Here is a 26,965-nt window from a genome sequence, read left to right as displayed (position 1 = left end):
GAGCTTTGTATGTAGTACTTGTCTCTCTTATTTTCTGAGAACCTGTAGGTAATGTGCTAAAATTGAGATATACCTAACTTATATGTTTTTAGAGTTTTTTTAATCTGGACCATTTTTAACATCTTCATTGAATTTGTTACAGTATTGTTTTTGTTGTTTATGTTCTGGTTTCTTGACCATGAGGCACATGGGAGCTTAGCTCCCCAACCAGGGACTGAACCCACACCCCTGCATTGGAAGGCAAAGTCCTCACCATTAGATCTCCATGGAAGTCTCCGAAATTTATTTTAATGCTTATTAATACTTAAAGGTAACTTAGCCTCTTCTGATTTAAAATAGGGTCTCCAGGTGACTGTAAAGTAGAATTCCAGATCCCTTCTCCTACCAACTCTTTCTCTTTTGCTTGCCCTAATCCTCAGAATCTGGGTCCATAGGAGCTGGTGTGTTTTCGAAGCACCAGGGAAGCAGTGGTGTCTCAACTTCACCGGCTTTCTGGTTGGATTTCTCATCCTCACATCAGCCCCTAGCTCAAGTGGCCCCTGCTACAATATTCCCCTAAACCACGCTACAGACGCCCTGGGTCTTCATCCTGGAGTTCTCTTCCTCTCTCCATGAGCCTCAGTGACATTTCCAGACCTCCCACTTCTGCCCAAACCCAAGGGGTCATGGCCAGAGTGGTGGTGAGAGGTGGTCGGTCTTTCTCCAACCAAATAGACTGCACTGTGGTTTCTTTCCCTCTGTTGTTGTTTTTTGTTCCTAAGTCATGTCCATCTCTTTTGTGACCCCAAAAGATGGCCCTAAATCTCCATGGGGTTGAAAAATAGAAAAAGAACCTGCACATTCTAGAAAGGAAATGAGACAAAGGGAGGTTTGCGATGAGCAAGATGTCTGCTTCCCTCGTGTCAAGCTGGTTTTCTTTCTAGTTACTTTCATGCCCCCTCTGTTCACCAGCTCCTCCCCTTTTACCTCTACCAAGTGAACTTGGCTACACCTTCCTTAGTATCTCACGTTGCTCCCTTCAGCTGAACTTCTGCAAGTAACGATGCTGGCTTTTCCATTCTGCATGTTCATATAGAGGCCACAGGGATGGTTACCATGGACACCAATCCAGCCAAAAGACCTCAGGGCCCATGCTTGAGATGGGAGGCCTCATCCTGTTATCCCCAGGGCTCCTTGGGTAGACGAAGGGAGAAGAGGGGCATGGACCACTGGTTACAGACAATGAATCCAATGCCCTGGATGGAGTAGTTGCAGTGAGACATCAGTGTACAGTGAGAAAGACTCAATTTCACTGTGGTCCTTGCCATTTCTTCCTTTTCTTCTCCCATCCTGCTCTCTTTTCTTCCTTCATCTCTCTTTCTCTTCCCCTCTCCTGGCAGGCAGTGGAATCCAACCTGGATTTCAATTCTAGCTCTGCCTTTTGCTAGCTGTGTGACAATGATCGAGGAATTTAACCTCTCTGGTACTTAATTCCCTTGCTTATTAAACAGGGGTGAAGATACCTACCTCTGTTCTCTAATGAGAACTAGATGAGAGAATGTCTGATATCTATCCAGGGCAAAGTAAACACCCAATTAATGCTCTCCATGGTGATCATGTCTCCCCTTCAGTAAGTCCTATTGAAACTATGCAACTCAGATTGGGACTCAAACCCACTGTCCTTTTTTTTTTTTCCAAGTTTTTATTTATTTTATTATTTTTGGCTGCCTTGGGTCTTCATTGCTGCACATGGGCTTCTCATTGCAGTGGCTTCTCTTGTTGCAGAGCACAGGCTCCAGTGAGCACAGGCTTCAGTAGTTGCGGCGCATGGGTTTAGTTGCCCTGTGGCATTTCAGCACGTGGGATCTTTCCAGACCAGGGATCAAAACCTATGTCCTCTGCAATGGCAGGTGGATTCCCAACCACCGAACCACGAGGAAAGCCCCTCAAACCCATTGTATTTTAATTGAATCGGCCCACCTGGTCTCAGGACTTAATGAAGCTCAGGTTTTTTATGTCTCATCACAGAAGAGTGATAGGTAAAAAGTAGATTTATTGAGAAAAATATACACTCCACAGACCGAGTGTGGGCCATCTCAAAAGGCTTGGAGAGCAGCCCTGAAATATGGGACAGTCAGTTTTTATGGGCTGGGTGATTTCATAAGCTAATAGGTGAATAAATGGGAGGGTCACTCCAACTGCTTCGGGGAAGGGGTAAGGATTTTCAGGAATTGGAGCACTGCCCGCCATCTGGCCTTTTATGGTCGGCTTCAGAACTGTCCTGGCACCTGTGAGTGTGTCATTTAGCTAATAAATTACAATGAGCATCTAACGAAGCTCAATCCACTGGGAGTTGAATCTTCCAGCAACTCTGGCCTAGTTGGTTCTAACCAGCTTTTTTTGGTCATATGCCCAATGGAGCTATCATTCTTTTAAAAGTTGTGCCCTGCCCCCTTCCCTCCTGTCTCCCTATTCAACCAACAGAATTCACAGGGGCTGCAAGGAAGGAAGCCACAACTTTAATGAGAAGCTTGAGATTCCTTTTTATTCCAAGATGCTTAACATTTCCCACTGATTTGCCTACATAGCCTCATCCTCCCAGTTAGATGTGCTTAACACTCTGGGCATCTTCTTACTGTAGGTATATATTTTTCCGCTAAGATAATCAAATATGCCAGTAGGGCTGAAGGAAGCAAAACAGAGCCATAGATAAGACAATTTCCCCGGCGCATAAAATGCAAAGGGGCTCTGAGCAGAGATGGCATGCCTAACGTCCAGGAGCACTGGGGAGATGTCCGGATCGGAGGTTTTCATTAACCGGAGAAAACTACGTTCGCTAAGGATATAGTCCTGGCCGTAGTCCTCTTGCACTTCAGGGGAGAGGTTGTCCAGGACAGTTCTCTCCAGCTTCTCCCACATTTGACTCGTGCCTGAGATGTCTGAGATGCGAGGAAAAAAAGAGAGACTCAGATGCTGGGAAGGCCAGAACAGGCATGTCCTACCCCTGACTGGGAAGAAGGCTCTTGTGAATTGGCTTCTGTTAGGAAGGACATTCCCAAATGCCTTTTAAAGTAAGTGTTTTGCTTTTTTATTTTTTTAAGATTTTTGGATGTGCATCATTTTTAAAGTCTCTACTGAATTTGTTACAAAATTGTTTCTGTTGTTGATGTTCTGGGTTGTGTTTTTTTTTTTGGTCAGAGAGGCATGTGGAATCTTAGCTCTCCCACCAGGGATTGAACCCACACCCCCTGCATTGGAAGGTGAAGTCTTAACCACTTGACCTCCAGGGAAATCCTAAAGTATGTGCTTTATAATGGCAATTCTATTCTTTTAAACAGGCATACAGAACAGGTTTCCACAAACTGAACAGCTCATGTAACCAGCAGCCAGACCAAGAAGAGGAAAAACCAGCCAAGGCTGCTTTCCCAGAAGCAACCGTTCCAATGAACAGAATAGAGTTTTACCTGACTTTAAACGCATGCACACATGGGTACATGTATTGTGTAGTCAATAGCTTTCCATTCTGTAAGCATACCATAAATTATTGATCTGTTATACTATGATGGCCATTGGGGTTGTTTTCAATTTGAGGCTCTTACAAAGAGTACTGCCATAAACATTCTAGTACATATCTTTTCATGACTGTTATATACAATATAAAATATAATGTATGTATTATCTATGCCAATGTACCAAGTCACCTCTGTCCGACTCTTTTCAACCCTATGGGCTGTGGCCCGTCAGGCCCCTCTATTCACTTTTAAAAGTATAGCAGTAATGCCTGTGTATAAAGTTAAATATATAACATTGGGAATCCCTGATAGCCTAGTGGTTGGAATTCCAGGTTTCCACTGCCATTGCCCAGGCTAAATCCTTGGTCAGGGAAGGTCCCAAAAGCCTTTCAGCCAAAAAAGAATAAAAAGTTAAAAAATAAATAATTTTGAACATGATTTTTTTAACATGATTTTATCTATTTAATAAATATAATTTTCATTTTAAATAACACATTAAAATTTAACACATAATGATATGTGATTAAATATATAACCACAATTTAGAAGTATAATATAGAAGTAAATTCTTGCTTATTATAGAAAATTTAATAATATCTATGTGCTGTGCTGCGTTTAGTCACTCAGTCACGTCCAACTCTTTGTGACCTCATGGACTGTAGCCCACCAGGCTCCCCTGTCCATGGAATTCTCCAGGCAAGAATACTGGAGTGGGTTGCCATGCCCACCTCCAGGGGATCTTCCCAACCCAGGATCGAACCCAGGTCTCCCTCATTACAGGCCGACTCTTTACCATCTGAACCACCAGGGAAGCCCAAGAATACTGGAGTGGGTAACCTACCCCTTCTCTAGGGGATCTTCCTGACCCAGGAATCAAACCAAGGTCTCCTGCATTGCAGACAGGTTCTTTACCAGCTGAGCTACCAGGGAAGCCCAAAAATATCTATATATTTACTTTAAAATATAGTAGCAATGTCTGCTTATTGTATAAATAATGAATAATAAGGAGATGCATGTTTTTAAAAATTAATCTCCTCTGAGGTCACTCACAGTTTTGTGTGTCCTTTTACAGTCCCTTCTACTTCATAAACATATACGTGTATGTTTGACTTCAGCTTAACTTCATTTCATTTGTGTTTTCACAAACAAAACACAGAAAGGATCATACTATATGTGTTTTCATTGGAAAACACATAGACTATGTATTCTTTGTTTGTTTGCAGGTTTTAGTTTTGGTTTGCTTGCTTAGTAATAAATCACAGACCTGCCTCCTGGTCAATAGCTCAAGGTTTAAACCAGAGCTGCAGAATTTTCCACTGAGCAGTTTTTAGTCACTGCTTCTTAATCAAAGGACGACCCAGTCGTTCCTAGGTTTCCCCATTTCAGGCAGTGCTGCCATCAACAACCTTGCACAATATATTCTTTTGTTTTTCACCCTTTACTTCTTTGGGCTACTGTCCCCAGAGGGTGATGATCTGGTCAAAAAGCAGGTATATTTTGAATTTTAATAGCTACTGCCAGATTACTTTCCAGAAAGGTTGTAGCGACCCACACTCCCTCCTGCAAAGTGTGTGATTGCACATGGGTTGCCGTGGGGGTGAGTCTTGTTTGCCAGCCTGGCTGACTCCTGGATATCAGAACAGCGGGGGAGCCTGGCTAATCCAGTTATACTCAAAGAAATGCAAACAGGGTTTCAACTGCTCATTTCTTTTCATGAAGGCATGACACCCTGACACCCATACTTAAAGAAATGATTACCCTGACAATTACCACTCACCACTCGGGGGCTTCTTTGACTTGGAATGCATGTTTGCATGATCTATGGTTCCTCCAGCTGCTTCTTCCCTAGTCTCTGCTCTCACAGACTAGGGGGGTTTCTTTTCCTCTCCTCTTCCTCCCTCCCTGAACATCTCATGGACTTTCTAACCACTCTTGCACCTGCCCTGTTCACAATCCCCAAAGCTATGTTTATTGATGACAAAGCCACCAGCCTTTGATCAAACTTCATCTACCTCTTCTGACATACAGTTGCCCATCCCCTGCCACTTTGAGGCCATACACCATAAAACTGTTAAGATGACCTGGTTCCAAATCCAAACACTACCTCATCTCAGCTCTGGGGCTTGAGAAATTCCTTAACTCCTCTGAGCCGCAGTTTTCTACCTACGAAATGGGATTATTATGATGCCTACCTCATGTGTGCTCAGTTGCTCAGTCGTGTCGAATCTTTGTGACCCCCATGGACTGTAGCCCACCAGGCTCCTCCATCCGTGGGTTTTCCCAGGCAAGAATACTGGAGTGGGTTGTCATTTCCTTCTCCAGGGGATCACATAAAATCTTAAAATGTGCTTGGAGTGCAAAATGTTTTAGCTATTTTTATTGCAAGGGACCCCAAAAATCTGATGTCTCCTTGAATGTCTTCAGAAATTCTGTGTCCCTAAAGATTCCTTTCCTCATCTCCCAATTCAAATGTCATTCTCCAAACATAAGTCCTCAGCCCTTTATCATCTGGCCTCTTGCCTTTAGAGAGCCCAGCAAATATCAGCTTTATTTTTCATTTTACTTATTCTTTTTGGCCCCACTGTGTGGCATGCGGTGGGATCTTCCCCGTGATCAGGGGTTGAACCCCAACCCCCTCAGTGGAAGCACGGAGTGCTAACCACTGGACTGCCAGTGAAGTGAAGTGAAAGACACTGCTCAGTCATGTCTGACTCTTTGAGACCCCAGGGACTATACAGTCCATGGAATTCTCCAGGCCAGAGTACTGGAGTGGGTAGCCTTTCCCTCTCCAGAGGATTTTCCCAACCCAGGGACTGAACCCAGATCTCTCACATTGCAGACAGATTCTTTACCAACTGAGCCACAAGGGAAGCCCAAGAATACTGCAGTGGGTAGCCCATCCCTTCTCCAGCGGATCTCCCCCACCCAGGAATCAAACCAGGGTCTCCTGCATTGCAGGTGGATTCTGAGCTCTCAGGAAAGCCCACTGGGCCGCCAGGGTAGTCCCCAAATGTCAGCTGTAAATTGAGAGCAGCTTAGTTTATGATATAAAAGAACCAGGCACTACACCAAGGGATCTGATTTCTAATTCCCCACCATTGTGGTGTCATAGATGTCCATGCTGGAATATCTGTTACCCACCCTACTGCAGTGTCCTCACCTGGTGAATGATATCAATTAAACATACCCCTCAGGGCTGTGATGTAAATTAAGACATATACAGAAAGGATGGGAGTAAAATTGGAATGATAATTAAGGGAACAATTTAGAATTATCCAGTAAAGTTGAAGATACTGAAAATCTATGATCCAGTCATCTCATTCCTGGGTATGTGTCGTAGGAAAAGCCACACACACACACACACACACACACACACACACACCACAGTACGTGTGCCAGGAGCTCCACAGAATTGTTCACAATTGTCCAAAGAAGAAAGAAAGAAAGGAGAAAAAGTCACTCAGTCGTGTCTGACTCTTTGCAACCCCATGAACTGTAGCCTGCCAGGCTACTCTGTCCATGGAATTCTCCAGTCCAGAATACTGGAGTGGGTAGACATTCCCTTCTCCAGGGGATCTTTTTGACCCAGGGATAGAACCCAGATCTCCTGTATTACAGCCAGATTCTTTACCGTCTGAGCTACCAGGGAAGTCCAAAGCAACCCAAATATCCCATTGATAGTAGAAAAATTTGTGGCATATTCACAGAATAGGACACAGCAATGAAAATGAATGAATTACAGCTATGTACAGCACAGATGAATTGTGAAAACATAATATTTTGTGAAAAAAGACAGACACAAAAGATTACATACATGTTGATTCTGTTCAAAGCTCAAAAACCAATAAAGCCAAACTATTGTTTGAGGATGCATGCACTCATTAAACACTGTCAAGAACAGCAAATAAACAATTGTTAGAAAAAGTGCAGGAGGTTAAGTGTTGCAGGGAGGAGAGAGCCAAAAGTGGAGAGGACCATATGGGGGCTTCTGGGAGCTGGGAATGCTTTGTTTTTTTATCTGGATGTTAAGTGCGTTAGTTTCTATAACAATTTACTAAACTGTGTATATGTGATATATTTCTCAATTTAAAAAATAAGATCAACAGCATCAGGAAGGAATGTATGGAAAATGGCTAGTGCCTGATAAGAGCAGCTCCCCCCAAATGCTAGCAATGACAATTCACTGGGTCCTTGAAACAGTCACTTAATTGCAGGGCTGCTGTCTGGTCCATAGTGCATCCCACATCTCTGTGTTAGAAGTTTACGTTGGCTGTGTCAGCAAGCCCTCAATCCTCCTGCCAGTTCACCATTCTCCCCTTTTCCACTAGCTGTCAGGCAGCTTTCCTCTCTCTGTCTCTCAGACTGTCACATTTGGCATCGTCTCCGACCCACCCTCCTTTTCCATCAACTCCCCTCAACTCTTCTCCCCACCCAGAGAGTCCCCAAGCTGAAAACCCCTCCCAGACTTCACCTCCCCCCCACCCCATTCCTACTGTTCTGGTCCCACCTCTCAACCTGGATGGGTCAGGTGTCTTTCCCCAGGTTTCCTTCCCAGATGAACCCTTCCACCATCTCCTGGCTCCTCCTGGACAGCTCTGGGAGACTCCTGGCTGCCAAATACTTCAAGACAAAGTTCTGCTTTTCTCTTTGATTTACATCTGGTGTGTTTGAGTTAATATTCAAACCTCTAGGGTTTGTTCCTTAGAGTGTTAGGCATCCCTCTCCCAGTGTGTGGTTTTTTATTAGACATGCTCTTTTACATCTTCGCTTAAATCATCAATTAAATGTTTGATGGCCCAGAACTAAGGACTGAGCCATGGGGGTCATCTGCCTCTCCCTAGAGTCCAGAGATTCAGCAAGAGGAGAAGAAAGGACAACCATCTCCTCCCAGGGTAGAAGGAGGCAGATCATATCCATATCCTCCAGAGGGGATGAGGTGGTGTTTGAAAAAATACACGACATCAATATAATTCGTTGGTGTGAGGAAGCAGGGGAGCAATTATACATTGCAAAGCCGGGCACTTGACTGCCAGTGCTTGAAGGGGTGGTGGTGTTGATCCCTGGGTCAGGCAGATTTCCTGGAGGAGGGCATGGCAACCCACTCCAGTATTCTTGCCTGCGGAATCCCATGGACAGAGGGGCCTAGCGGGCTACAGTCCACAGGGTTGCAAAGAGTTGGACACTACTGAAGCGACTGATACACGCTTAAAGGAGGCCCACCCATCCCAACCCCATTTTGGCCCACCACTGGCGGGGTTGATTGGACCTCTGTCAGAACAGAACCTCTGTCAGAATCTCTTCCAGAATGAACACTGCAGGGCTCTTGGGCTCAGACACCTACTTGTCTTGAAGCCTCCGGGCTGGATGACAGAGACTTTAACTCCCCATTTGGACAGCTCTTGTCGCAGGATTGATGAAAACATGGTCAGAGCTGCCTTGGATGAGCCATAGGCTGCCATCTTCTGCATTGGAACCCCTCCTAGGGAACAACGAGAGGAAAAAAAAAAAAAAAATCAGGTCTGAGGTTTTTATTTGTTCATCCACTAAGTTTTTAGATGGTACCTACTTCATGCCAGGAGCTGGTATCAGCGATGACTAAGGCAGACAAAGGAAGACAAGAGCCCCCCGGCACCCAAGTGTGTATTCCTGGTCACGCTGTTTTCTGGCTTCCTTTCCTTCTGCTTCCCACTGCTGTTCCATCACAGCTGGTCCAATGACAAACCAAGTATAAGGCTCAGTCTCTCCCAGCAATGAAGCTAATATAATAAAGAGCAGCTGCCCAACCTCTGACCTTCTGGTTTGGCCAACCTACATTCTGAGGTCCTGGGTGGACATACGTTGAGGGAAGGAGGGGTAGAATGGGCACTGTTCACTCCATTACTGTACTTGTATTTGGGCTTAACACATTGCCACAAGGAGTAACAGACACCACAGGGAACTGTGTGACATCTCTGTAAGAGGGTATGACCAGTCAGAATGGCCATCATCAAAAAGACTCTAAGTAATAAATGCTGGAGAGAGTTTGGAGAAAAGGGAACCCAATTACTGTGGACAGTGACTGCAGCCACGAAATGAAAAGATGCTTGCTCCTGGGCAGAAAATTGCAGCCCAGTAAAACTGGGGGGCAGAGAACACAGGCATTGAAGAGATATCTAGAAGAGCTAATTTCAATTAGCACTATTCTTCTTACATGATTGTTAAAGCTTTGGTCTCAGACTTCCCTGATGATCCAGCTGTTAAAACCCCATGCTTCCAGTGCAAAGGGTTCAGGTTTGACCCCTGGTGGGGAACCTAAGATCTCACAGGCCAGGCGGTGCAGCAAAAAAAAAAATTTTTTTAAATAAATCTTTGGCCTGGCTCACATAACTTCCTTTTGGGAAACACTCTCCCTTACCCCTCTGTCTTTGCAGGAAGGCTGTCAGTCAGGGGTATTGTCATCATCAAGAGAGGCTGACTGGCCAATCATGCTCTTGCATCCCCTGGCCATGGAGACTGGGTTGGGGCTGTCCATGTGACCTCATCTGAGCAGAGTCCTGATATAGGTTGTGGAAGGGAGATAGCTTTACATTTATTCCTGGATTCCTACGTGTGATAATGGTGAAACATCAGAACTCCTGGGGCCGATTTTGTCACCACCTCACAGAAGGTAAGCAAAAGTGGCGACAAGCGAGTTCAGAAAGCTAGAGATGGAGGGTTGCGGACCAAAATGGAAATGGAGCTGGGAGAAGAGTTTATGATGACCTTGAAGCTTGTTTGCAACCAGTCAGTGAGCTCATAAACTCCTGCTTCCTTCTTTAAGTTCCTTTGAGGTTTGGCCCTGTCACTTAAAAGAAAGAGTCCTGAGGCTTAACTGATGTAATTTCAATATAGTATCTGGCAACTAATATTAAACTCTGATTCCTGCTTGCCACACATTTAAGCTGCTTCTTATTGAAGTGATTAAATTAAGAGTTCAAAATCCAATTCCTTCCTTTGACCCGTGAGAAGGGCCAAAGAAGCTAAAGCAACTTGTTCAAACTTTCAACCCAGTTTGGACAGTTAGACTTGTCATTTCTTCGACGTTTTTAGAGATGAGGAGTACATGGCCAGCTAGAAGACAGGTTAGCAGAGGGCAGCAGTTAAGGGCTGGCTTCCGGAGCCACCTGTGCCTGTGTTCAAAGCCAGCTAAAGTTAGGAAAACCAGTTCATGTTTATGACGCCAGTCTTTTGAACTGTAAATCAAGATGGTTGTGAAAGCTGAGTGAGTGGCATAAAACAGGCTCTCTAATAGACCTTCCTGTTATTTGCGCAGGCACTGGGTTGTTTAAAAGCTCCTCCAGGTGATTCCAGTGGTCAGATTTGGTTGTTAACTGCTTCTCAAGAACATCTCTGGGTTTTTTCCATTTATTTCTGTCTTCTGGACGTGTAAATGTTAATACAGCTTGGGACCTAGGAAAACTGAGGTCTATGTTTTAGTTGTAGAAGTTTTGACTCAGAAGTTGGATAGTGACCTGGCATTGCTGTCTTATCTTTGATCTAAGTCTCAGAGATATGGGAGGGGGTGGGGGGAGGGCAGGGGTAATGTATGTTGTGTTTAAAGAGACTGAAATTAAATCTAAGGCTATGCTGGAAGAAAATGTTCCTTGTTTATATGTTTGGTTTTGATTGGTCTTGAGCTGTATATGCCTTGGTCAAAATATATTTCCTTTAAATTATGTTGAGTGAAAGCATGTCTCCAAAGGTTGCATACTGTATGATTCCATTTATATTACAATCTTGAAATAAAATTATACAGATGGAGAATAGATTCGTGATCGCCAGAATAGTCCTGAAAGGGATATCTCAGGGAATCCTTGTGCCGAAACAGTCTGTATTTTGATTGTGTTGGTGGTTTTAGAAAGCTATGCATATGATGAAACTGCACAGAATTACAAACACACACATAAATGGGTGCAGATAAAACTGGTGTAGTCTGAATAAGCTCTGTGCATGGTACCAATGGTTTCGATGTCACACTATAATTATGCAAAATGCTATCTTTAGGGAAGGCTGAGTGAAGGGCCAACAGGACTTCCCAGTCCATTTCCTTGCAGCTTCCTGAGAATCTATACTTACTTCCAAATAAAAAGTTTTAAAAGGCGTATTCTCTTTAAGACATCTTAGGGCAGGAGAATTGCCTAGCTCCCGTGTAGGTCTTTGGATATACCAAGATCATAAGGTCTCTCAACATTTTGGTAAATAAAACTAAAAATTTAAGTTTTTTTTTTTAAGCTTGTCATGGGAGGCCCGCAGACTTCCCTGGTGGCTCAGTGGTAAAGAATCCGCCTGCCAATGCAGGAGACATGGGTTCGATCCCTGGGTCGGGAAGATTCCCTGGAGAAGGAAATGGCAACCCACTCCAGTATTCTTGAGGGGAATCCCATGGACAGAGGAGCCTGGCAGGCTACAGTCCATGGGGTTGCAAAAGAGTTAGACATGACTTAGCAATTAAATAACAACAAATAGAAGACCCCCAAATCAAGGTCTGGCTAATCTGAAACATAAAAGATGAGCCCTCTAAGCACACCCAGTGTTAAACATTTCTGCTGAGGCTGCAAGCAAATTTAAAGTGACAGTGTACTGTTCGTCACTCCATCCCACATGCACCCCCATCACAGACTTGGCTAATGCAAAAGAAAAACTTTGCATTAGAGGGGTACTCGCTTCAGTTCAGTTCAGTTCAGTCGCTCAGTCGTGTCTGACTCTTTGCAATCCCGTGAATTGCAGCACGCCAGGCCTCCCTGTCCATCACCAACTCCTGGAGTTTACTAAAACTCATATCCATTGAGTCGGTGATTCCACCCAGCCTCTGTTGTCCGCTTCTCCTCCTGCCCCCAATCCCTCCCAGCATCAGGGTCTTTTCCAGTGAGTCAACTCTTCCCATGAGGTGGCCAAAGTATTGGAGTTTCAGCTTCAGCATCAGTCCTTCCAATGAACACCCAGGACTGATCTCCTTTAGGATGGACTGGTTGGCTCTCCGTGCAGTCCAAGGGACTCTCAAGAGTTTGGCACTCAGCTTTCTTCACAGTCCAACTCTCACATCCATACATGATCACTGGAAAAACCATAGCCTTGACTAGACAGACCTTTGTTGGCAAAGTAATGTCTCTGCTTTTTAATATGCTATCTAGGCTGGTCATAACTTTCATAAAAGAGTAAGTGTCTTTTAATTTCATGGCTGCAGTAACCATCTGCAGTGATTTTGGAGCCCCAAAAAATAAAGTCTGACACTGTTTCCACTGTTTCCCCATCTATTTCCCATGAAGTGATGGGACTAGATGCCATGACCTTAGTTTTCTGAATGTTGAGCTTTAAGCCAACTTTTTCACTCTCCTCTTTCACTTTCATCAAGAGGCTTTTTAGTTCCTCTTCACTTTCTGCCATAACTGTGGTGTCATCTGCATATCTGAGGCTATTGATATTCTCCCAGCAGTCTTGATTCCTGCTTGTGGTTTTTCCAGCCCAGAGTTTCTCATGATGTACTCTGCATAGAAGTTAAATAAGCAGGGTGACAATATACAGCCTTGACGTACTCCTTTTATATGGAACCAGTCTGTTGTTCCATGTCCAGTTCTAACTATTGCTTCCTGACCTGAATATAGGTTTCTCAATAGGCAGGTCACATGGTCTGGTATTCCCATCTCTTTCAGAAGTTTCCACAGTTTATTGTGATCCACACAGTCAAAGGCTTTGGCATAGTCAACAAAGCAGAAATCGATGTTTTTCTGGAACTCTATTGCTTTTTCGATGACCCAGCGGATTTTGGCAATTTGATCTCTGGTTCGTCTGCCTTTTCTAAAACCAGCTTGAACATCTGGAAGTTCACGGTCACGTATTACTGAAGCCTGGCTTGGAGAATTTCGAGCATTACTTTGCTAGTGTGTGAGATGAGTTCAATTGTGTGGTAGTTTGAACATTCGCTTAGGAGATATTAAGATTGAATGCTCGGGTTCCTGCCAATAGATTCTAAGTAGCCAGCACTGGTAAACAGCCCAGAATATGGGGTGACCTGTTATTAAGCAACTTAATGGAACACCCAGGCAACAAGGGGACTTGTTTTAACCACCTGCGTACAAACCTATGGACTATTTTGCTGCTGCTGCTGTTGCTGAGTTGCTAAGTCATGTCTAACGTTTTGCAACCCCATGGACCATAGCCACCAGCTCCTCTGTCCATGGGATTTCCCAAGCAAGAATACTGGAGTGGGCTGCTCTTTCCTCCTCCAGGTGAGCTTCCTGACCCAGGAACTGAACCCGCATCTCCTGCATTGGCAGGTGGAATCTTTACCACTGAGCCACCAGGGAAGCCCTGGACTCTTTCCATCCTTCACAACTGCAAACCATCTGTCTCTACTTGGTGGAGCCACCATGAATGCAGCATCCCACCCCCTCCTAAACCTACCAGTCTCCCCCACCCAGTTTTTCTGCCTCGGGGAACTACTCAGTGACTCTGTTGTCTGGCAAGAACAAACTCAACATTCACATTTGTCATCAGTCTGGGGTTCCTTGTCTTGGACTTCATGGTGGCCGTGGCTAAAGCAGAGGGAACCCTGAAGTTACACATTTATAGTCAGGGTCCTGTGTCCACAGCAGCTTTCTCATTCTCTAATATCTTCCCAAGACAGTACTCTCATGACCTTGTCTCAGGAGAAAGTAGTGAGGGCTCCCAGCTGGTTTCTGCTTCCTCCAAGGTCAAGTGAGCCAACTCAAGTAACAAAGTCCAGGGAATTCCCTGGCCGTCCAGGGGTTAGTGCTTCCCTGCTGGGGGCCAGGGTTCAATCCCTGGTACCTCCACCCCCCCTCCCCCAAAAAGGAACAAAGTTCATTACTATATTGCACCTTTCCAACTCAAGAACACAGACCAGGGCTTCCGTGGTAGTCCAGTGGTTAAGATTCCATGCTTCCACTGCAGGGGACATGGGTTTGATGCCCTAGTTGGGGAAGTTCTGCTTGCTACGAAATGCAGGCAAAAGGAGGAAAAAAAGAACACAGACCAACCCAGGAGAGGTAGGTTTGCTTACCTCGTTTAGGTATGGATAACAGAAATTTGAGATTAACAGCATCTCCCCAGTCCCTGAGGATTCAGCAAACTGCTCAGTATCAAAAGAAATACCTAACACCTTGTTCAAAGTCTGATTGAGAAGCAGCAGCAGCAGCTGGGAGTCTATTAGAAGTGCAAGCCCTCAGGTCCCACTCCAGACCCACTGAATCAGAAATTCTGGGGGTGAGAGCAGGATTTTTTTCTTACTGTGATAAAATACACAAAATGTAAAATTCACCATCTAACCTTTTTAAGGTGTACAATTCAGTGGCTTTTAGTATGTTTACAATATTGCACAACCAACAGTACTATTTGGTTCTGTATTTTCAATGCCCCAAAAGGAAACCCCATACCTCTCATGGCTTTTCCCTCCAGGCCCTGAGAACCACTAACCTGATTTCTTTCTCTATGGGTTTGCCTGTTTCGGACATTTCACATAAATAGGACTGTCCCAAGATGTGGCCTTTTGTGGCTGGCCCCTGTCATTTAGCACGATCTTCTCAAGGTTCACCCTTCAGCTTTGTTCCTTTTTGTGGATTAATAATATTCCACTGTGTGGACAGACCACATTATGTTCATCAGTTCATCAGCTGATGGACATTTGGGTTGTTTCCATCTCTAGCTAATATAAATAATGATGCTATGAAGACCTGTGTACAAGTTTTTGTTTGAACACCAGTTTTCTGCTCTCTTAAGCACATACTTAGGAGTAGAATTGCTGAGTCATACTGTAACTCTATGTTTAATTTATTGAGGAACTGCCAAATGTTTTCTACAGTGGGGGCACCATGTTACATTCCCACCAGCAATTCAGGAGAGTTTCAGTTCCTCCACATCCTGGCAGATCAACTGTTGTTTTCTGATTTTTCATGACAGTCATCCTAGTGGGTGTGAAATATTACCTCATTGAAGTTTTGGTTTCCTGTCATTGTTTTTAAGTAGCCCTCTTGCTGATATTAATGCATCCAAAGTTTAAAAAAATTGTCCAGATAGCATTCACTTAGGAACTAGTTATGGAAATACAGAATCTTAGGCCCTCTCAGACCAATTCAGTCAAATCCTGCATTTTAACAAGGCCACCCAATGCAAAGAGCAGACTCATTGGAAAAGACTCTGATGATAAGAAAAATTAAAAGCAAAAGGAGAAGGGGGCAACAGAGGATGAGATGGTTGGATGGCATCACCGACTTGACATGAGTTTGAGCAAACTCGGGGAAATAGTGAAGGACAGGGGAGCCTGGTGTGCTGCAGTCCATGGGGTCACAAAGAGTCAGACACAACTGAGCAACTGAACAACAAGCAGGTGATCACCGTACACAGTGTTTGAGAAGCACTGATGTAGGCAACAGCCCCCAACTGCTAACACTTCCTCATCATTGCTTAAACATACTAGAGTTAGGGTCTGTGGTTTTTCTGTTTGTTTTGGGGGTTTTTTGTCCCCCATTTTTGCCTGGTATCTCCTTGTTTGGTAGTCTGGAAGAGTGAGAGGAACACAGAATTTGGAGGAAAAAAACAGACCTGGGTACCAACCCTGACTCCACTGCTTACCAGCTGGATGATCCTGGGCTAGAGTGTTCTTGATCTAAAAGGAATTAGTCTCTGCATCCTGTAGATGTTAGAAATGAATGACTTCAAGTATGTAAGCATCTAATTAAACTCAGCACAAAGACGTTCACTCCATCTTGCTCTCCTCTCTACCCATTGTCCTACGGTTGCCCTGGCTAGTTTTAAGGAAGTAGATCTCATTTTTGGCTTCCTCTCACATCACTGAGCAGCTGAAACTGGCTGAATGATTTGCCAGATGGTTCCCTTAAGGCAGCTAGTTCGGCAAGGGAAAAAAAAAAAAAAATCCAGGCATGATCCCATAGTCAGTATCTACCTATTAGGGCTTCCCTGGTGGCTCAGTCGGTAAAGAATCTGCCTGCAGGACAGGAGATACAGGGTTCAATTCCTGGGTTGGAGGATCCTCTGGAGAAGGAAATGGCAACCCACTCCAGTACTCTTACCTGGGAAACCCCATGGACAGAGTTGCCTGGTGGGATACAGTCCCTGGGGTCACAAGAGTTGGACACGACTTAGTGACTAAACCACCACATGGACTAAGTCAAACTGAACTCAAGGTTGGATCTGCCGATACCCATAACTTGTAGACTTGTAAGACTCTCTGTGAGGCCACTGACTTTGGTGCAAAGTAATTTTCAAACATTTTTAAATAGCTTGATGAGCTGAGTGTCAACTATAAATCGGCACTTGCCAAGATCATTGCCAACGACTGAATAACAAGGGCATTCACCGTCTGCCTCTGTGGAGATTGAACCCTGCACTGTTGCGGCTGTTGACCTTTAACACCCCCTGAGGGAGTTGAGGGTGGAGTAAGGCACTCTGTGCTCCAGGCAATCTGGTGGCATGGGTCTTTAGATAGATGTTTTAGGAACAGATTCTATAACCTCAATCTTTCCATCTCCTCATATCTAAAAAAGCAATAAATCCCTTCATGGTCACATCAGATCCTCGTGACTAGCAGAAACCTTTTTGTAAATGAATGTTTAATAGTATTGAACTCCCCCCTTCATCAAAATCTTATATATCCCCCTTCCCCTACTACTTCTTCTGGAACAGTCTCTCAGAACTATCTGAGGTGCTGCCTTCCAGGCTGCAGTCTTCATTTTGCCCCCAACAAAACTCAACTCGCAACTCTCAAGTTGTGCATCTTTTCAGTCGACTTGGGCAACCACTACTGTCTCTCAGTAGAGAGGTCCCTGTTGCTAGTGTACCTTCTGCCACTGTGCTAAGCGCTCAGAACCCACAGCGCATTTAGCTCTGCGGTTGAGACCAGAAGTTCTCAACTGGGGGTGATTCTGTACCCCACCCCCACCCCCAGTGAATACGTGGTAATATCTGAAGGTTTCTCAGCACTGTGGGTGGGTACTACTTACATCAAGTGAATCAAGAACACATGTTGCTAAACATCCTATAGGGCATTAGACAGCCGCCCACAGAAAGAATTAGCCCCCTCGGAAATATCAATAACGTGGAGGTTGGGAAATGCTGCCTTAGACTCAGGTGCGGTGTCACCCTGTCATGACAGAAGGTGAAAGGGACCCATAGACAAGTGGGGTGGCCAGCCCCCAGATCACCCAGCTAGTTATACAAGAGCACAGTTCAGAGCATGAGCGGCTCAAAATCCCTGATGCCTCAGTTGTTTTTATAAGGTTTGCTTTTAGCTGTTCTCACTCAAGCACAACTTTCAATATAACACAGGTATTTGCTCTGCAATTTCTTAAGAGGACAGCTGGCCAGAAAAGACTTTCAGACCTCTCAAACATAAAGATTTTTTTACCTGCCCTTCGTCCCACCAATCAGAGAATCCTCACTCACTTCCTTCAATCCTTGGTTAAATATTTATCAAACTGCCTTGCCGGGATTTAGGTTAAAGAGCTATCCTATTCTGTGGGAGGGATGAGAAACGAACTTGCTTACGGGGTGGGGTGGGGGGTGGGGGGTGGAAATGTCCTCCCAGGTAAGTTGTGGTCAAATCTTGAAGTAGTGACCTATTGGGCTTATCTGCCCAGGAGCCATAGTGTGTGATAGGAAGCAGCAGGATGAAATGCCATGTAGTGTCACAATCAGGAGTGGTGATGCCAGCAGTGGGCAAGATAAAAAGCCACAGGGGCACACAGACCCAGCCTCTTCATAGCGGATGGCCTTTAAGTCTCTTACTCCACTACACGCCAGCTTCAAGGCTGATGCTTAAATCCATGTCATTTCATCCCATCTCACCATGTCCCCAAGAAGGAACAATCATTATTATCCCCTTTGTAAAATGTAGAAGTTGCAACTCAGAGATTCAGGACTTTGTCTTGGGTCACTCCACTGTCAGCGGGAAAGACAGGATCAAAACCTACGCAGTTTATCCCCACTCAGCTTCCTGGCTTTCTCTCCTTTTTGAAACCTGATTCTACCTATATAGCTACATGCTGCCTCTCTTGTTCTTTCTGTTTCTTGTTGCTTTCTTTGGAGAGGGGGAGATGTAGGAGGGAAGGGTGTATTCATAATGTGATCGACTCTTGTGTGCATCTCCTGGAGAAGTCTTTAAAGAAGCAATGTTTCTGCCCTGCCCCAATCCTGGAACTTCCTGTCTACAGGAGTGGTTATACTGACCCTCTTTACACCTGGGTATGGGGGCGAGGCCAAAGCTTGCAGATTAGTAGGCAGAGGAACATGGTAGAGGTGATCCTTTGGGAAAAGTCTCTGACATGATGTTAACACAAGATCCCACCTGAATCAGTGGGAGAGGCAGTGTCTTGGTGTATCAGAACATGGGGCCAAAGCTCAATTCCAGTTCTAGCTGCAGGGCTGGTTATGTAACTGTTCTGAAACTTGATTTTCACAACTGCAAAAGGAGGATACTAATACTTTGCAGGCTTGTTGGGATCATATATCTGATGGCATCCCCAAAATGCCTAAAGCCTAATAGTTGTTTGTTTAATTGCTAAGTCATGTCTGACTCTGACCCCACGGACTGTAGCCCGCCAGGCTCCTCTGTCCATGGGATTTTCCAGGCAAGAATACTGGAGTAGGTTGCCATTTCCTTCTCCATAATGCCTAATGGATGTTTCCTAATAATTATTAACATTTATTAGATGTCTACTATATGCCAGGCACCACTCTAAGTATTGTAACATCAGTTCTAAATGTACTTATTGGTCACAACTATCCATCTTCCAACCGCTCTTTGACTCTGACTTTCTTGCCTCACTCTTATAAGGATTCTTGTAACCGCATCAGACCCACCTAGATAACTCAGGATAACCTCTACCTTTCAGGTCCTTAACTCAATCATACCTGCAAAGTCCCTTTTGCCAGGTAAGGTCACATAATTCAGGTTCAGGGAATTATGGCATGGATATATTTGAGAGATCATTATTCTCTACCAGACCAGTTATCTATTCACAGTATCCTGAGACATTGTCTTTGGGGTTGCTTGCTTTGCAGCCTTGAATAACTGGAACAGAGTTATCAGTTCCAGCTTGGCTCCACCTTGCTGATGCAAACTTCCATGATAATTCTACATGATATTGTCATGCAGAGGGTGGCCAAGGTGCCAGGCTCAAGACAACCTGAAGGGTCAGGGCAGCCAGGAGCTCCCGGGAGGACTTTGGAGAATGCTTGTTAGTGACTGGCTCTCTCTCTCTCTCCATACTTCCATCCTCAAAATGAGAAAAAGCCAGCATGTACTCCCAAATAAGTACATTTTCCAAAATTACTATTACATTAGCTTTGCCAAGAGACTCATCATCAAGTCGTCAAGCTGTCATCATCTTGGATGTTAATTTCTGTGGATTAGTATATAGTGTCTTTTACACATCCCATGACTTTTCTGACTCTTGTGTTACAGTTTGGCTTCTTTTCTCCTTGCTTAAAATCTTTTCCATTGTTCTGCAAAACACTCATCAGCAAAGTGCAAGGAATTCTGCTGCATTCCTCTGCTCCTCATCAATAAGGTAAACTGTATGCATGGCTTAATATCTTTGGCTCCTGTCTTCTTACAAACGCCTGCGCTGTCAGGGACATATGCTTCCTGTCTGCTCTGATTTCATGCTATTGGTCTAACAACTTTATAAAATACCCTGGGTGATTTCTGAGTCCTATAAATGAACCCACTGCTGGGTTTTCCCTGAAACATAAGGATTCAGAGCTGGGTGTGATGAAGGAAGACTCCATGCATCCTGGTGGGTGGAGTGAGAGGCTCCAGTGGGTGACTGGCTGAGAGCAAAGGAGAGAAAGGGATAAAGAAACCCAAGAAAGCTCGAAGCTCTGAAACCTAAAGACCAGGAGATGAACAGAAAGAAGAGAGCAAATTTTTGAGTTGGTAGTAGCAAGTTTAGCTTCAGACATGTTGACTTGATGACGATGGTAAAATAATGGAATGGAAATAATTAAGGCTAGGTGTAAAGGTTTTGCATGTCTAATGGTGAGAATAGGAGATGTATGATTTAATACTCAAAAATTTTCCTCTAATGGAAGCATGTAATAAGTGAAAGTGTTAGTCACTCAGTCATGTCCAACTCTTTGCGACCCCACAGACTGTATTCCACCAATCTCCTCTGTCCATGGAATTCTCCAGGCAAGAATACTGGAGTGGGTAGCTATTCCCTTCTCCAGGGGATCTTCCCAACTCAAGAATCAAACCAGGGTCTCCTGCATTGCAGACATATTCTTTACTGTCTAAGCCACCAGGGAAGCCCAAACATGTGACAAGTCAGTTCAAAGTCTTGGCTTAAGGACTCCCCTGGTGGCCTAGAGGTTAAGACTCTGTGCTTCCAATGCAGGGGGTGCAGGTTTGATCTCTGGTCAGGAAACTAAGATCCTACATGCCATGTGGCATGGCCAAAATTTTTTTTTAAAGGCTTAGAAAAAGTTTTAGAGGCCAAGTTGAAGATGTGTGAATGGACATCCGCGTAGTATAAATTCATCACTTGCCCATTCATTCATCCATTTTTCCATTCATTTACACCCTTGCATTTTTTCATTTATTAATTGAGCTTTTACTTCATGCCAGACACAGGGCCAACAACAGATAGTGTGCATATTAGTGAAATGTAAAATAAAATCTTACGAATGAATAAGCAGCTCAAAGTTGAGCACAGAGGAAGAGAAAAACTTCCTTATCACTGTGTCAAGCAAAAGGCAATGATAAATCGTTTCAGTAAATATTTGTTGAATGAATGAGGCAAAGGAACATGTGAGACTTCCAGAAGTACCAGACTGAGGAAATTGAAGTTTTTGCAGAGGTCAAAAATGTAAAGGCTAAGTTCAGAAGAAAGGTAAGGGTGAAATACTGCCAATGTGTTTTCTCAGGATTGGTTTGCTTTAGCAAAAAAACTGGAAATATTTTGGGGTTCTCACGAAAGTTAAAATACAACACTCATTGCTCTTAACCATCTTAGACCTATCTCTCTCTCCATCCTTTCCCTCCTCCCTCCCTCTTTTCCTTCCTTCTTTCCTTCCTTCCCTGCAACCAGCAGTGTTAATGTTGAAAGTGTTAGTTACTCAGTCATGTCCAGCTCTTTGTGACCCCATGGACTGTAGCCCGCCAGACTCCACTGTCCATGGGATTCTCCAGGCAAGAATACTGGAGCGGGTTGCCATTCCCTTCTCCTGGGGATCTTCCTGACCAGGGATTGAGCCTGGGTCTCCTGCATTGCAGGCAGATGATTCTTTACTGTCTGAGCCACCAGGGAAAGTATCAATGTTAGCAACACACTCAAATAGCTGTAAAGTTCAAGGAAGTTGCTAAGTTAGAACCAGGGAAGAAAATATCAGGGACAATATCAACTGTCTAAAAAATTTAAAGAACAAACAAACAAACAAAAAACCCTTCCCCCTTGAAACGTAAAGAAACCCAAATCAAACGGACAAATAGTTGGACTTTTATTTAAAAAAAAAAAAGAAAAAAAATCTTACTCAGAGCCAACTGAGCCAACAGTGAAGATCGGTATTCCTCTATACAAAGACAGGATCCTGGAGTTTAGAGCCCACCCTCTTGGCTTCCCACTTACCCACACAGTGACTTCCCCAAACAACCCCTGGACACCACTCAAAGCCAACTAAGGTTCTGAGGAACCCCAGTCTGTAGGTTTATCATATATGGCCTTTACTATGCTGAGATAGGGTCCTTCTATGCCCATGTTTTGAAGAATTTTAATCATAAGTGGGTGCTGAATTTTGACAAAGTCTTTTTCTGCATCTATTGAGATCATCACATGGTTTTTATCTTTCAATTTGTTAATATGGTGTATCACATTGATTGATTTGCATATATTGAAGGATCCTTGCATCCCTGGAATAAACCCAACTTGATCATGGGGAATGAGCTTTTTGATGTGTTGCTGAAATCTGTTTGCTAAAATTTTGTTGAGGATTTTTACATCTATGTTCATAAGTGATATTGGCCTGTAGGTTTCTTTTCTTGTGTTTTCTTAGTCTGGTTTTGGAAATATCTATTTCCAATTTGGAGAAAAGAATTCCAATTAGGAGAAAGAATTTGACATCATCTGCATGGGCTTTTTTTTATGGACAGGAGATGTTAAACCCTTGACTTGTTAACTATCTGCCCTTTAAAATGGACAGAGATAAGCCATCAACTGTCACACCCTGTCCCAACTATCTTGAGATTGCAAAACGATGGGAACAATCTTATGGAAAATGGTGGTTGGCAGCCAACAAAAACACGGAGCTCTGACAGTGCCAAAAGAGTGAAGGTGTGCCGACTCATTGTCCAAGGAATGACAGAGCGTGCAGAAACTGGGAGGGTGGAAAACACAGGTCCTCCATCATGCTGACATGAACTGTGTGCAGGGTTTCCTGGCCAAATCTAGGAAGCTTGTGCATTAGCAGTCACGCTGTGAGGATACATGAGAACCCTATATCCCCAGTAATGAACAGATGAGTCAGAAGATAGGTAAGAGTCAGTACATGAAAGGATTTGAAAGGGAAAAAAAAGGTTTTGTACTAAGATCAATGGCAAACACAGGATGTTTGACTAATCTTCACCCAGCCCTGCATGAGAGTCCTGTTCTCTTGTTCAGCCCACAAAGAGTACTACAGGCTGCATCTCATAGGACTGGCAGCCACGACCTTGTGGGGGAAAGGCAAGCTCACCTGCCATGCTGCTGATGTTCACCAGCCTCCCCTTGGATTTTCTAAGAAGAGGCAGAAATTCCTTCGTGACTTCCACGGCCCCGAAGAAGTTCACGGCCATGCATCGTTTGTATTCGGTCATGGGAATGAGTTCCCCATCGGTTGGTAAGCCAAGGACTCCGGCGTTGTTGATCACAGCCCACAGTCCTGAGGACAGAAAGGAACAGCTCTGAGATCGGGCAATACCAAGAGAGTGCGAGGATTTTTAATCCTTCAAGCTCCAAAGTCAAAAGGACCCATTTGGGACCTGAGATCCGGGCAAGAGATCACTTCAACTCTTACACCTTTGTCTTGGGGCTTCCCTGGAGGCCCAGTGGTTAAGACCTCACCTTCTAATACAGGGTGGTGTGGGTTCAATCCTTTGTTAGGGAACTAAGATACCACATGCCTCATGGCCCAAGCCAAAACATAAAACAGAAGCAATACTGTATCAAATTCAATAAAGAGTTTAAATATGGTCCACATTAAAAAAAAAAAAAAAGTCTTGAAAAAACCTTACTCTCCTTGAATACTTGTGAAAAATTAAGAAATGGTTTTATGGAGGTATATTCTTTGGCCTCAAAGTTTATTCCAAGTCTGCCTCATGTTTCTCCCTCAAAGGAGTGTATGGAGACAGAATGATGTCTCTAGGACATGCAGGTTCAAGACAATGTGTCTCACATGCAGTGAAACAATATAAGATCCTATCTTCCCTTTTCCTTTGACTGGAAAAGTTCCCCTAGTACAGGGAAACAGGAAAACTAGAGCAGAAATGCCAAGAGCTAAGAAGACTGCAGAGTCCCTGAGCTCTGCTCCCTTCCCCAGTCAGCCTGATCCCCTTGACTGACTGGAATCACAAGGAAAGCTTGTTCACACACAGGTGGCTAGGACCCAGCTCCAAAGACACTGATTGGGGGTGTCTGGGGTGAGGCCTGACAATCTGCATCTCTAGCAAGTTCCCAGGTGACGCTGACACTGCAGGCCTGGACCTCACTTGGAGAACCACTGTCCACAACTGGTGATTTTTCAGCCTTGACTGCACATTAAAATCATCTGGGGAGCTTTTTAAAACCCCGACACCCAGGCCACACTGCAGCCAATTAGATCAGCAACTGTGGGGTAGTAAAGAAGGGGGATCTCGGCATTAACCATTTTTTAAATTCCCTATGTAGGTGATTCTGGTGTACAACCAAGCTTCGGAGTCATTGCCCTAAATGGCAGGAGAGCGGTAATACAGAAACTCCATGTGGTTTGTGGGGAGGAGGGTCTGATGCACGAGTCACATGAGAGAAACAGGCGACAGGATCCGGGGCGTGTTCAGCTAGATAGATCTGAAGCAGATTCTCTGAGTTCCCTGGGCCACTGCAGGGTTTAGACCAGTGGTTCTCAAGGAGTGGTCCAGACCAGCAGCAGCAATTGGGAACTTGTTAGAAATGCAAATACTGGAGCCCCATCTCAGACCTGCTGAATCAGAAACTGATGATCAGAAATTACTGTTGAAGCTCAGCATTGTGACATAATGTGCCCAAGTGTGAGATGCACACCCACGTGTGAGAAACACTGGGATACAGAGGCGCAGAATGAGCCTCCAAGCTAGGAAAGGCACAGAAATGGCAGCAGACACCAGCCCTAACAGCGCCCTTCTGATGACTTCAAAGAGGCAAGTAGCAGCCAACTTGCATGAGGACTGGACAGAGTATTGGACATCTCAGCAGGGTCCAGCATGAAGCACTGGCCATTAAAGATGTAATGTCCCATCCCTAGGAATTCAGGATGCCACCATGCGGAAATGAGAGAAAACTCCAAATGACTGACATGGTTTTTGCCATGGCTCAAGATAGAAATTGAGTTGACTTATAGAAAATAAAGTTACATTTCTTGCACAGCTGAGTTGGTGGTCTGACATTTACATGCAGTAATGACTGGGAGTTGTAAGTGAGAGGATGCCTGGCATGTAGTAAGAGCTCAACAGCTATTAGGAGGTTGGTGACAGGAGAAGAGGATGCCTCCAATTAATCCCTCCAAGTGATGGTTTTAATTGACTCAGTCTGATGCATACCTTTGACCAGTCAAATATACAGGTGGCAGCTTGAGAATGCCCTATGACAGGGACCAGCAAACATATCCTGTAAAATGCTGGATAGTAAATGCTTTAACATTGCAAGTCCTACTCACTCAACTCTGCCATTATGGTGTGAGCAGCCACAGACAACCTGTAAATGAACGGGAGTGGCTGCATTCCAATAAACAATAGGGACGTTGACATTTATATCCCATATAATTTTCATGTGTCCAAAAATCTTCCTCAGATTTCTTTTAACCATTTAAAAATATAAACACCATCCTGAGCTCATAGGATATACAAAAACAGGTGGCAGATCTATATAATAATCTATATACCTTTATAAAATACTCTTTAAATCACAAGGTTAAAGAGATAGAGAACAGGTTACTGCTATTGCTAAGTCACTTCAGTCATGTCCAACTCTGTGTGACCCCATAGACGGCAGCCCACCAGGCTCCCTTCCCTGGGATTCTCCAGGCAAGAACACTGGAGTGGGTTGCCATTTCCTTCTCCAGTGCATGAAAGTGAAAAGTGAAAGTGAAGTCGCTCAGTTGTGTCCGACTCGCGACCCCATGGACTGTAGCCTACCAGGCTCCTCTGTCCATGGGCTTTCCCAGGCAAGAGTACTGAAGTGGGTTACCATTGCCTTCTCTGAGAGAACAGGTTAAGGATGAGAATATTGCTCTTCAGAGGTAACATAAGAGAGTCTGGTAGTGATGGAACAGTTCTGTATTTTGAGTGGGGTGATATTGCACAAAATTACACGTTATGAAATTGCAAGTAAGCACACACACATACACACATGCACGCACATGCACTTGCATGTATAACTGATGAAATCTGAATGAACTCTGGGAATTACACCAATGCCAATTTCCTGGTTTTGATATTGTACTATAGTTACGCAAGATATTAATACTGGGGGAGGCTTGGCAAAGAGTGAATCTACTATTTTTTCAAAATGTTAAAAAAAAAAAAAAAAGGCAGGGCCACAGCTTGCCAACTCCTGCCATAGAATTCTAAGCTGGCCAATAAACTTGTTATACCTGTAGGGCTTCATAACAGTTTTTTAAAAATTAATATTAATAACAAACAAAGGGATTTCCCCCATGGCTCACATTTAAAGAATCCACCTGCAAGGCAGGAGACACAGGTTCGATTCCTGGGTCAGGAAGATTCCTCTGGAGGAGGGCACAGCAACCCACTACAGTATTCCTGCCTGGAGAATCCCATGCACCAAGGAACCTGCCAGGCTATAGTCCACAGTGGGTCACAAAGAGTCAGACATAATTGAGTACGCAGATACCAGAGCAATAATGAACAATATGTTCATACTAATTTAAAAATCTACTGTGTAGGGACACAGCACAGTTGTTGGCCCTCTTACAGGAGCTGAGGTTTTGTGGTTTATCCACGTGGCCCAGAGGGTTCTTTAGCAAACATCCTTCTTCACGATTTTAAATGACCCTGTTCTGCTGCTCCACTTTCTGTTTGACTTGAGAGGCTGAAGTCGAGAGACACCTCGAGAACAGGTCATTCTGTATCGGTGTTGAATCAGTATATTGGTAACTCTGCCTCAGTAAGGACTATTCTCCAGAATGCAGGCCCCAAAACAGCATGTATAGTGTTTTCCAAATGCTCACACCTTGGAAGGCATACTGATTGGATC

At 44.3% G+C, this 26,965-nt stretch overlaps 1 protein-coding gene across 2 annotated transcripts in view; it reads right to left on the bottom strand.

Annotated features, from left to right (window-relative positions):
• Window positions 1-2,067: 2,067 nt before the first annotated feature.
• The window catches only part of HSD17B2 (hydroxysteroid 17-beta dehydrogenase 2), a 93,198-nt gene continuing 68,300 nt past the window's right edge, over window positions 2,068-26,965 (bottom strand). Inside the window, exons 2-4 of one of the 2 annotated variants that reach the window (XM_061138265.1) lie at window positions 23,214-23,399; window positions 8,833-8,970; window positions 2,068-2,918 (exon numbers count right to left, since the gene is read on the bottom strand). In XM_061138265.1, coding sequence (XP_060994248.1) covers window positions 2,560-2,918; window positions 8,833-8,970; window positions 23,214-23,399 — 683 coding nt within the window. In that variant the 3' untranslated portion in view covers window positions 2,068-2,559. The remainder of the gene's footprint in view (window positions 2,919-8,832; window positions 8,971-23,213; window positions 23,400-26,965) is intronic. The other variant, XM_061138260.1, reaches the window with a different exon arrangement.

Source organism: Dama dama, chromosome 4 (assembly GCF_033118175.1).
Source record: "Dama dama isolate Ldn47 chromosome 4, ASM3311817v1, whole genome shotgun sequence".
In the NCBI taxonomy this organism is placed as follows: domain Eukaryota; kingdom Metazoa; phylum Chordata; class Mammalia; order Artiodactyla; family Cervidae; genus Dama; species Dama dama.
The sequence above is the reverse complement of the archived record's forward strand: the minus strand, read 5'-3'. Positions and strand labels throughout refer to the sequence as shown.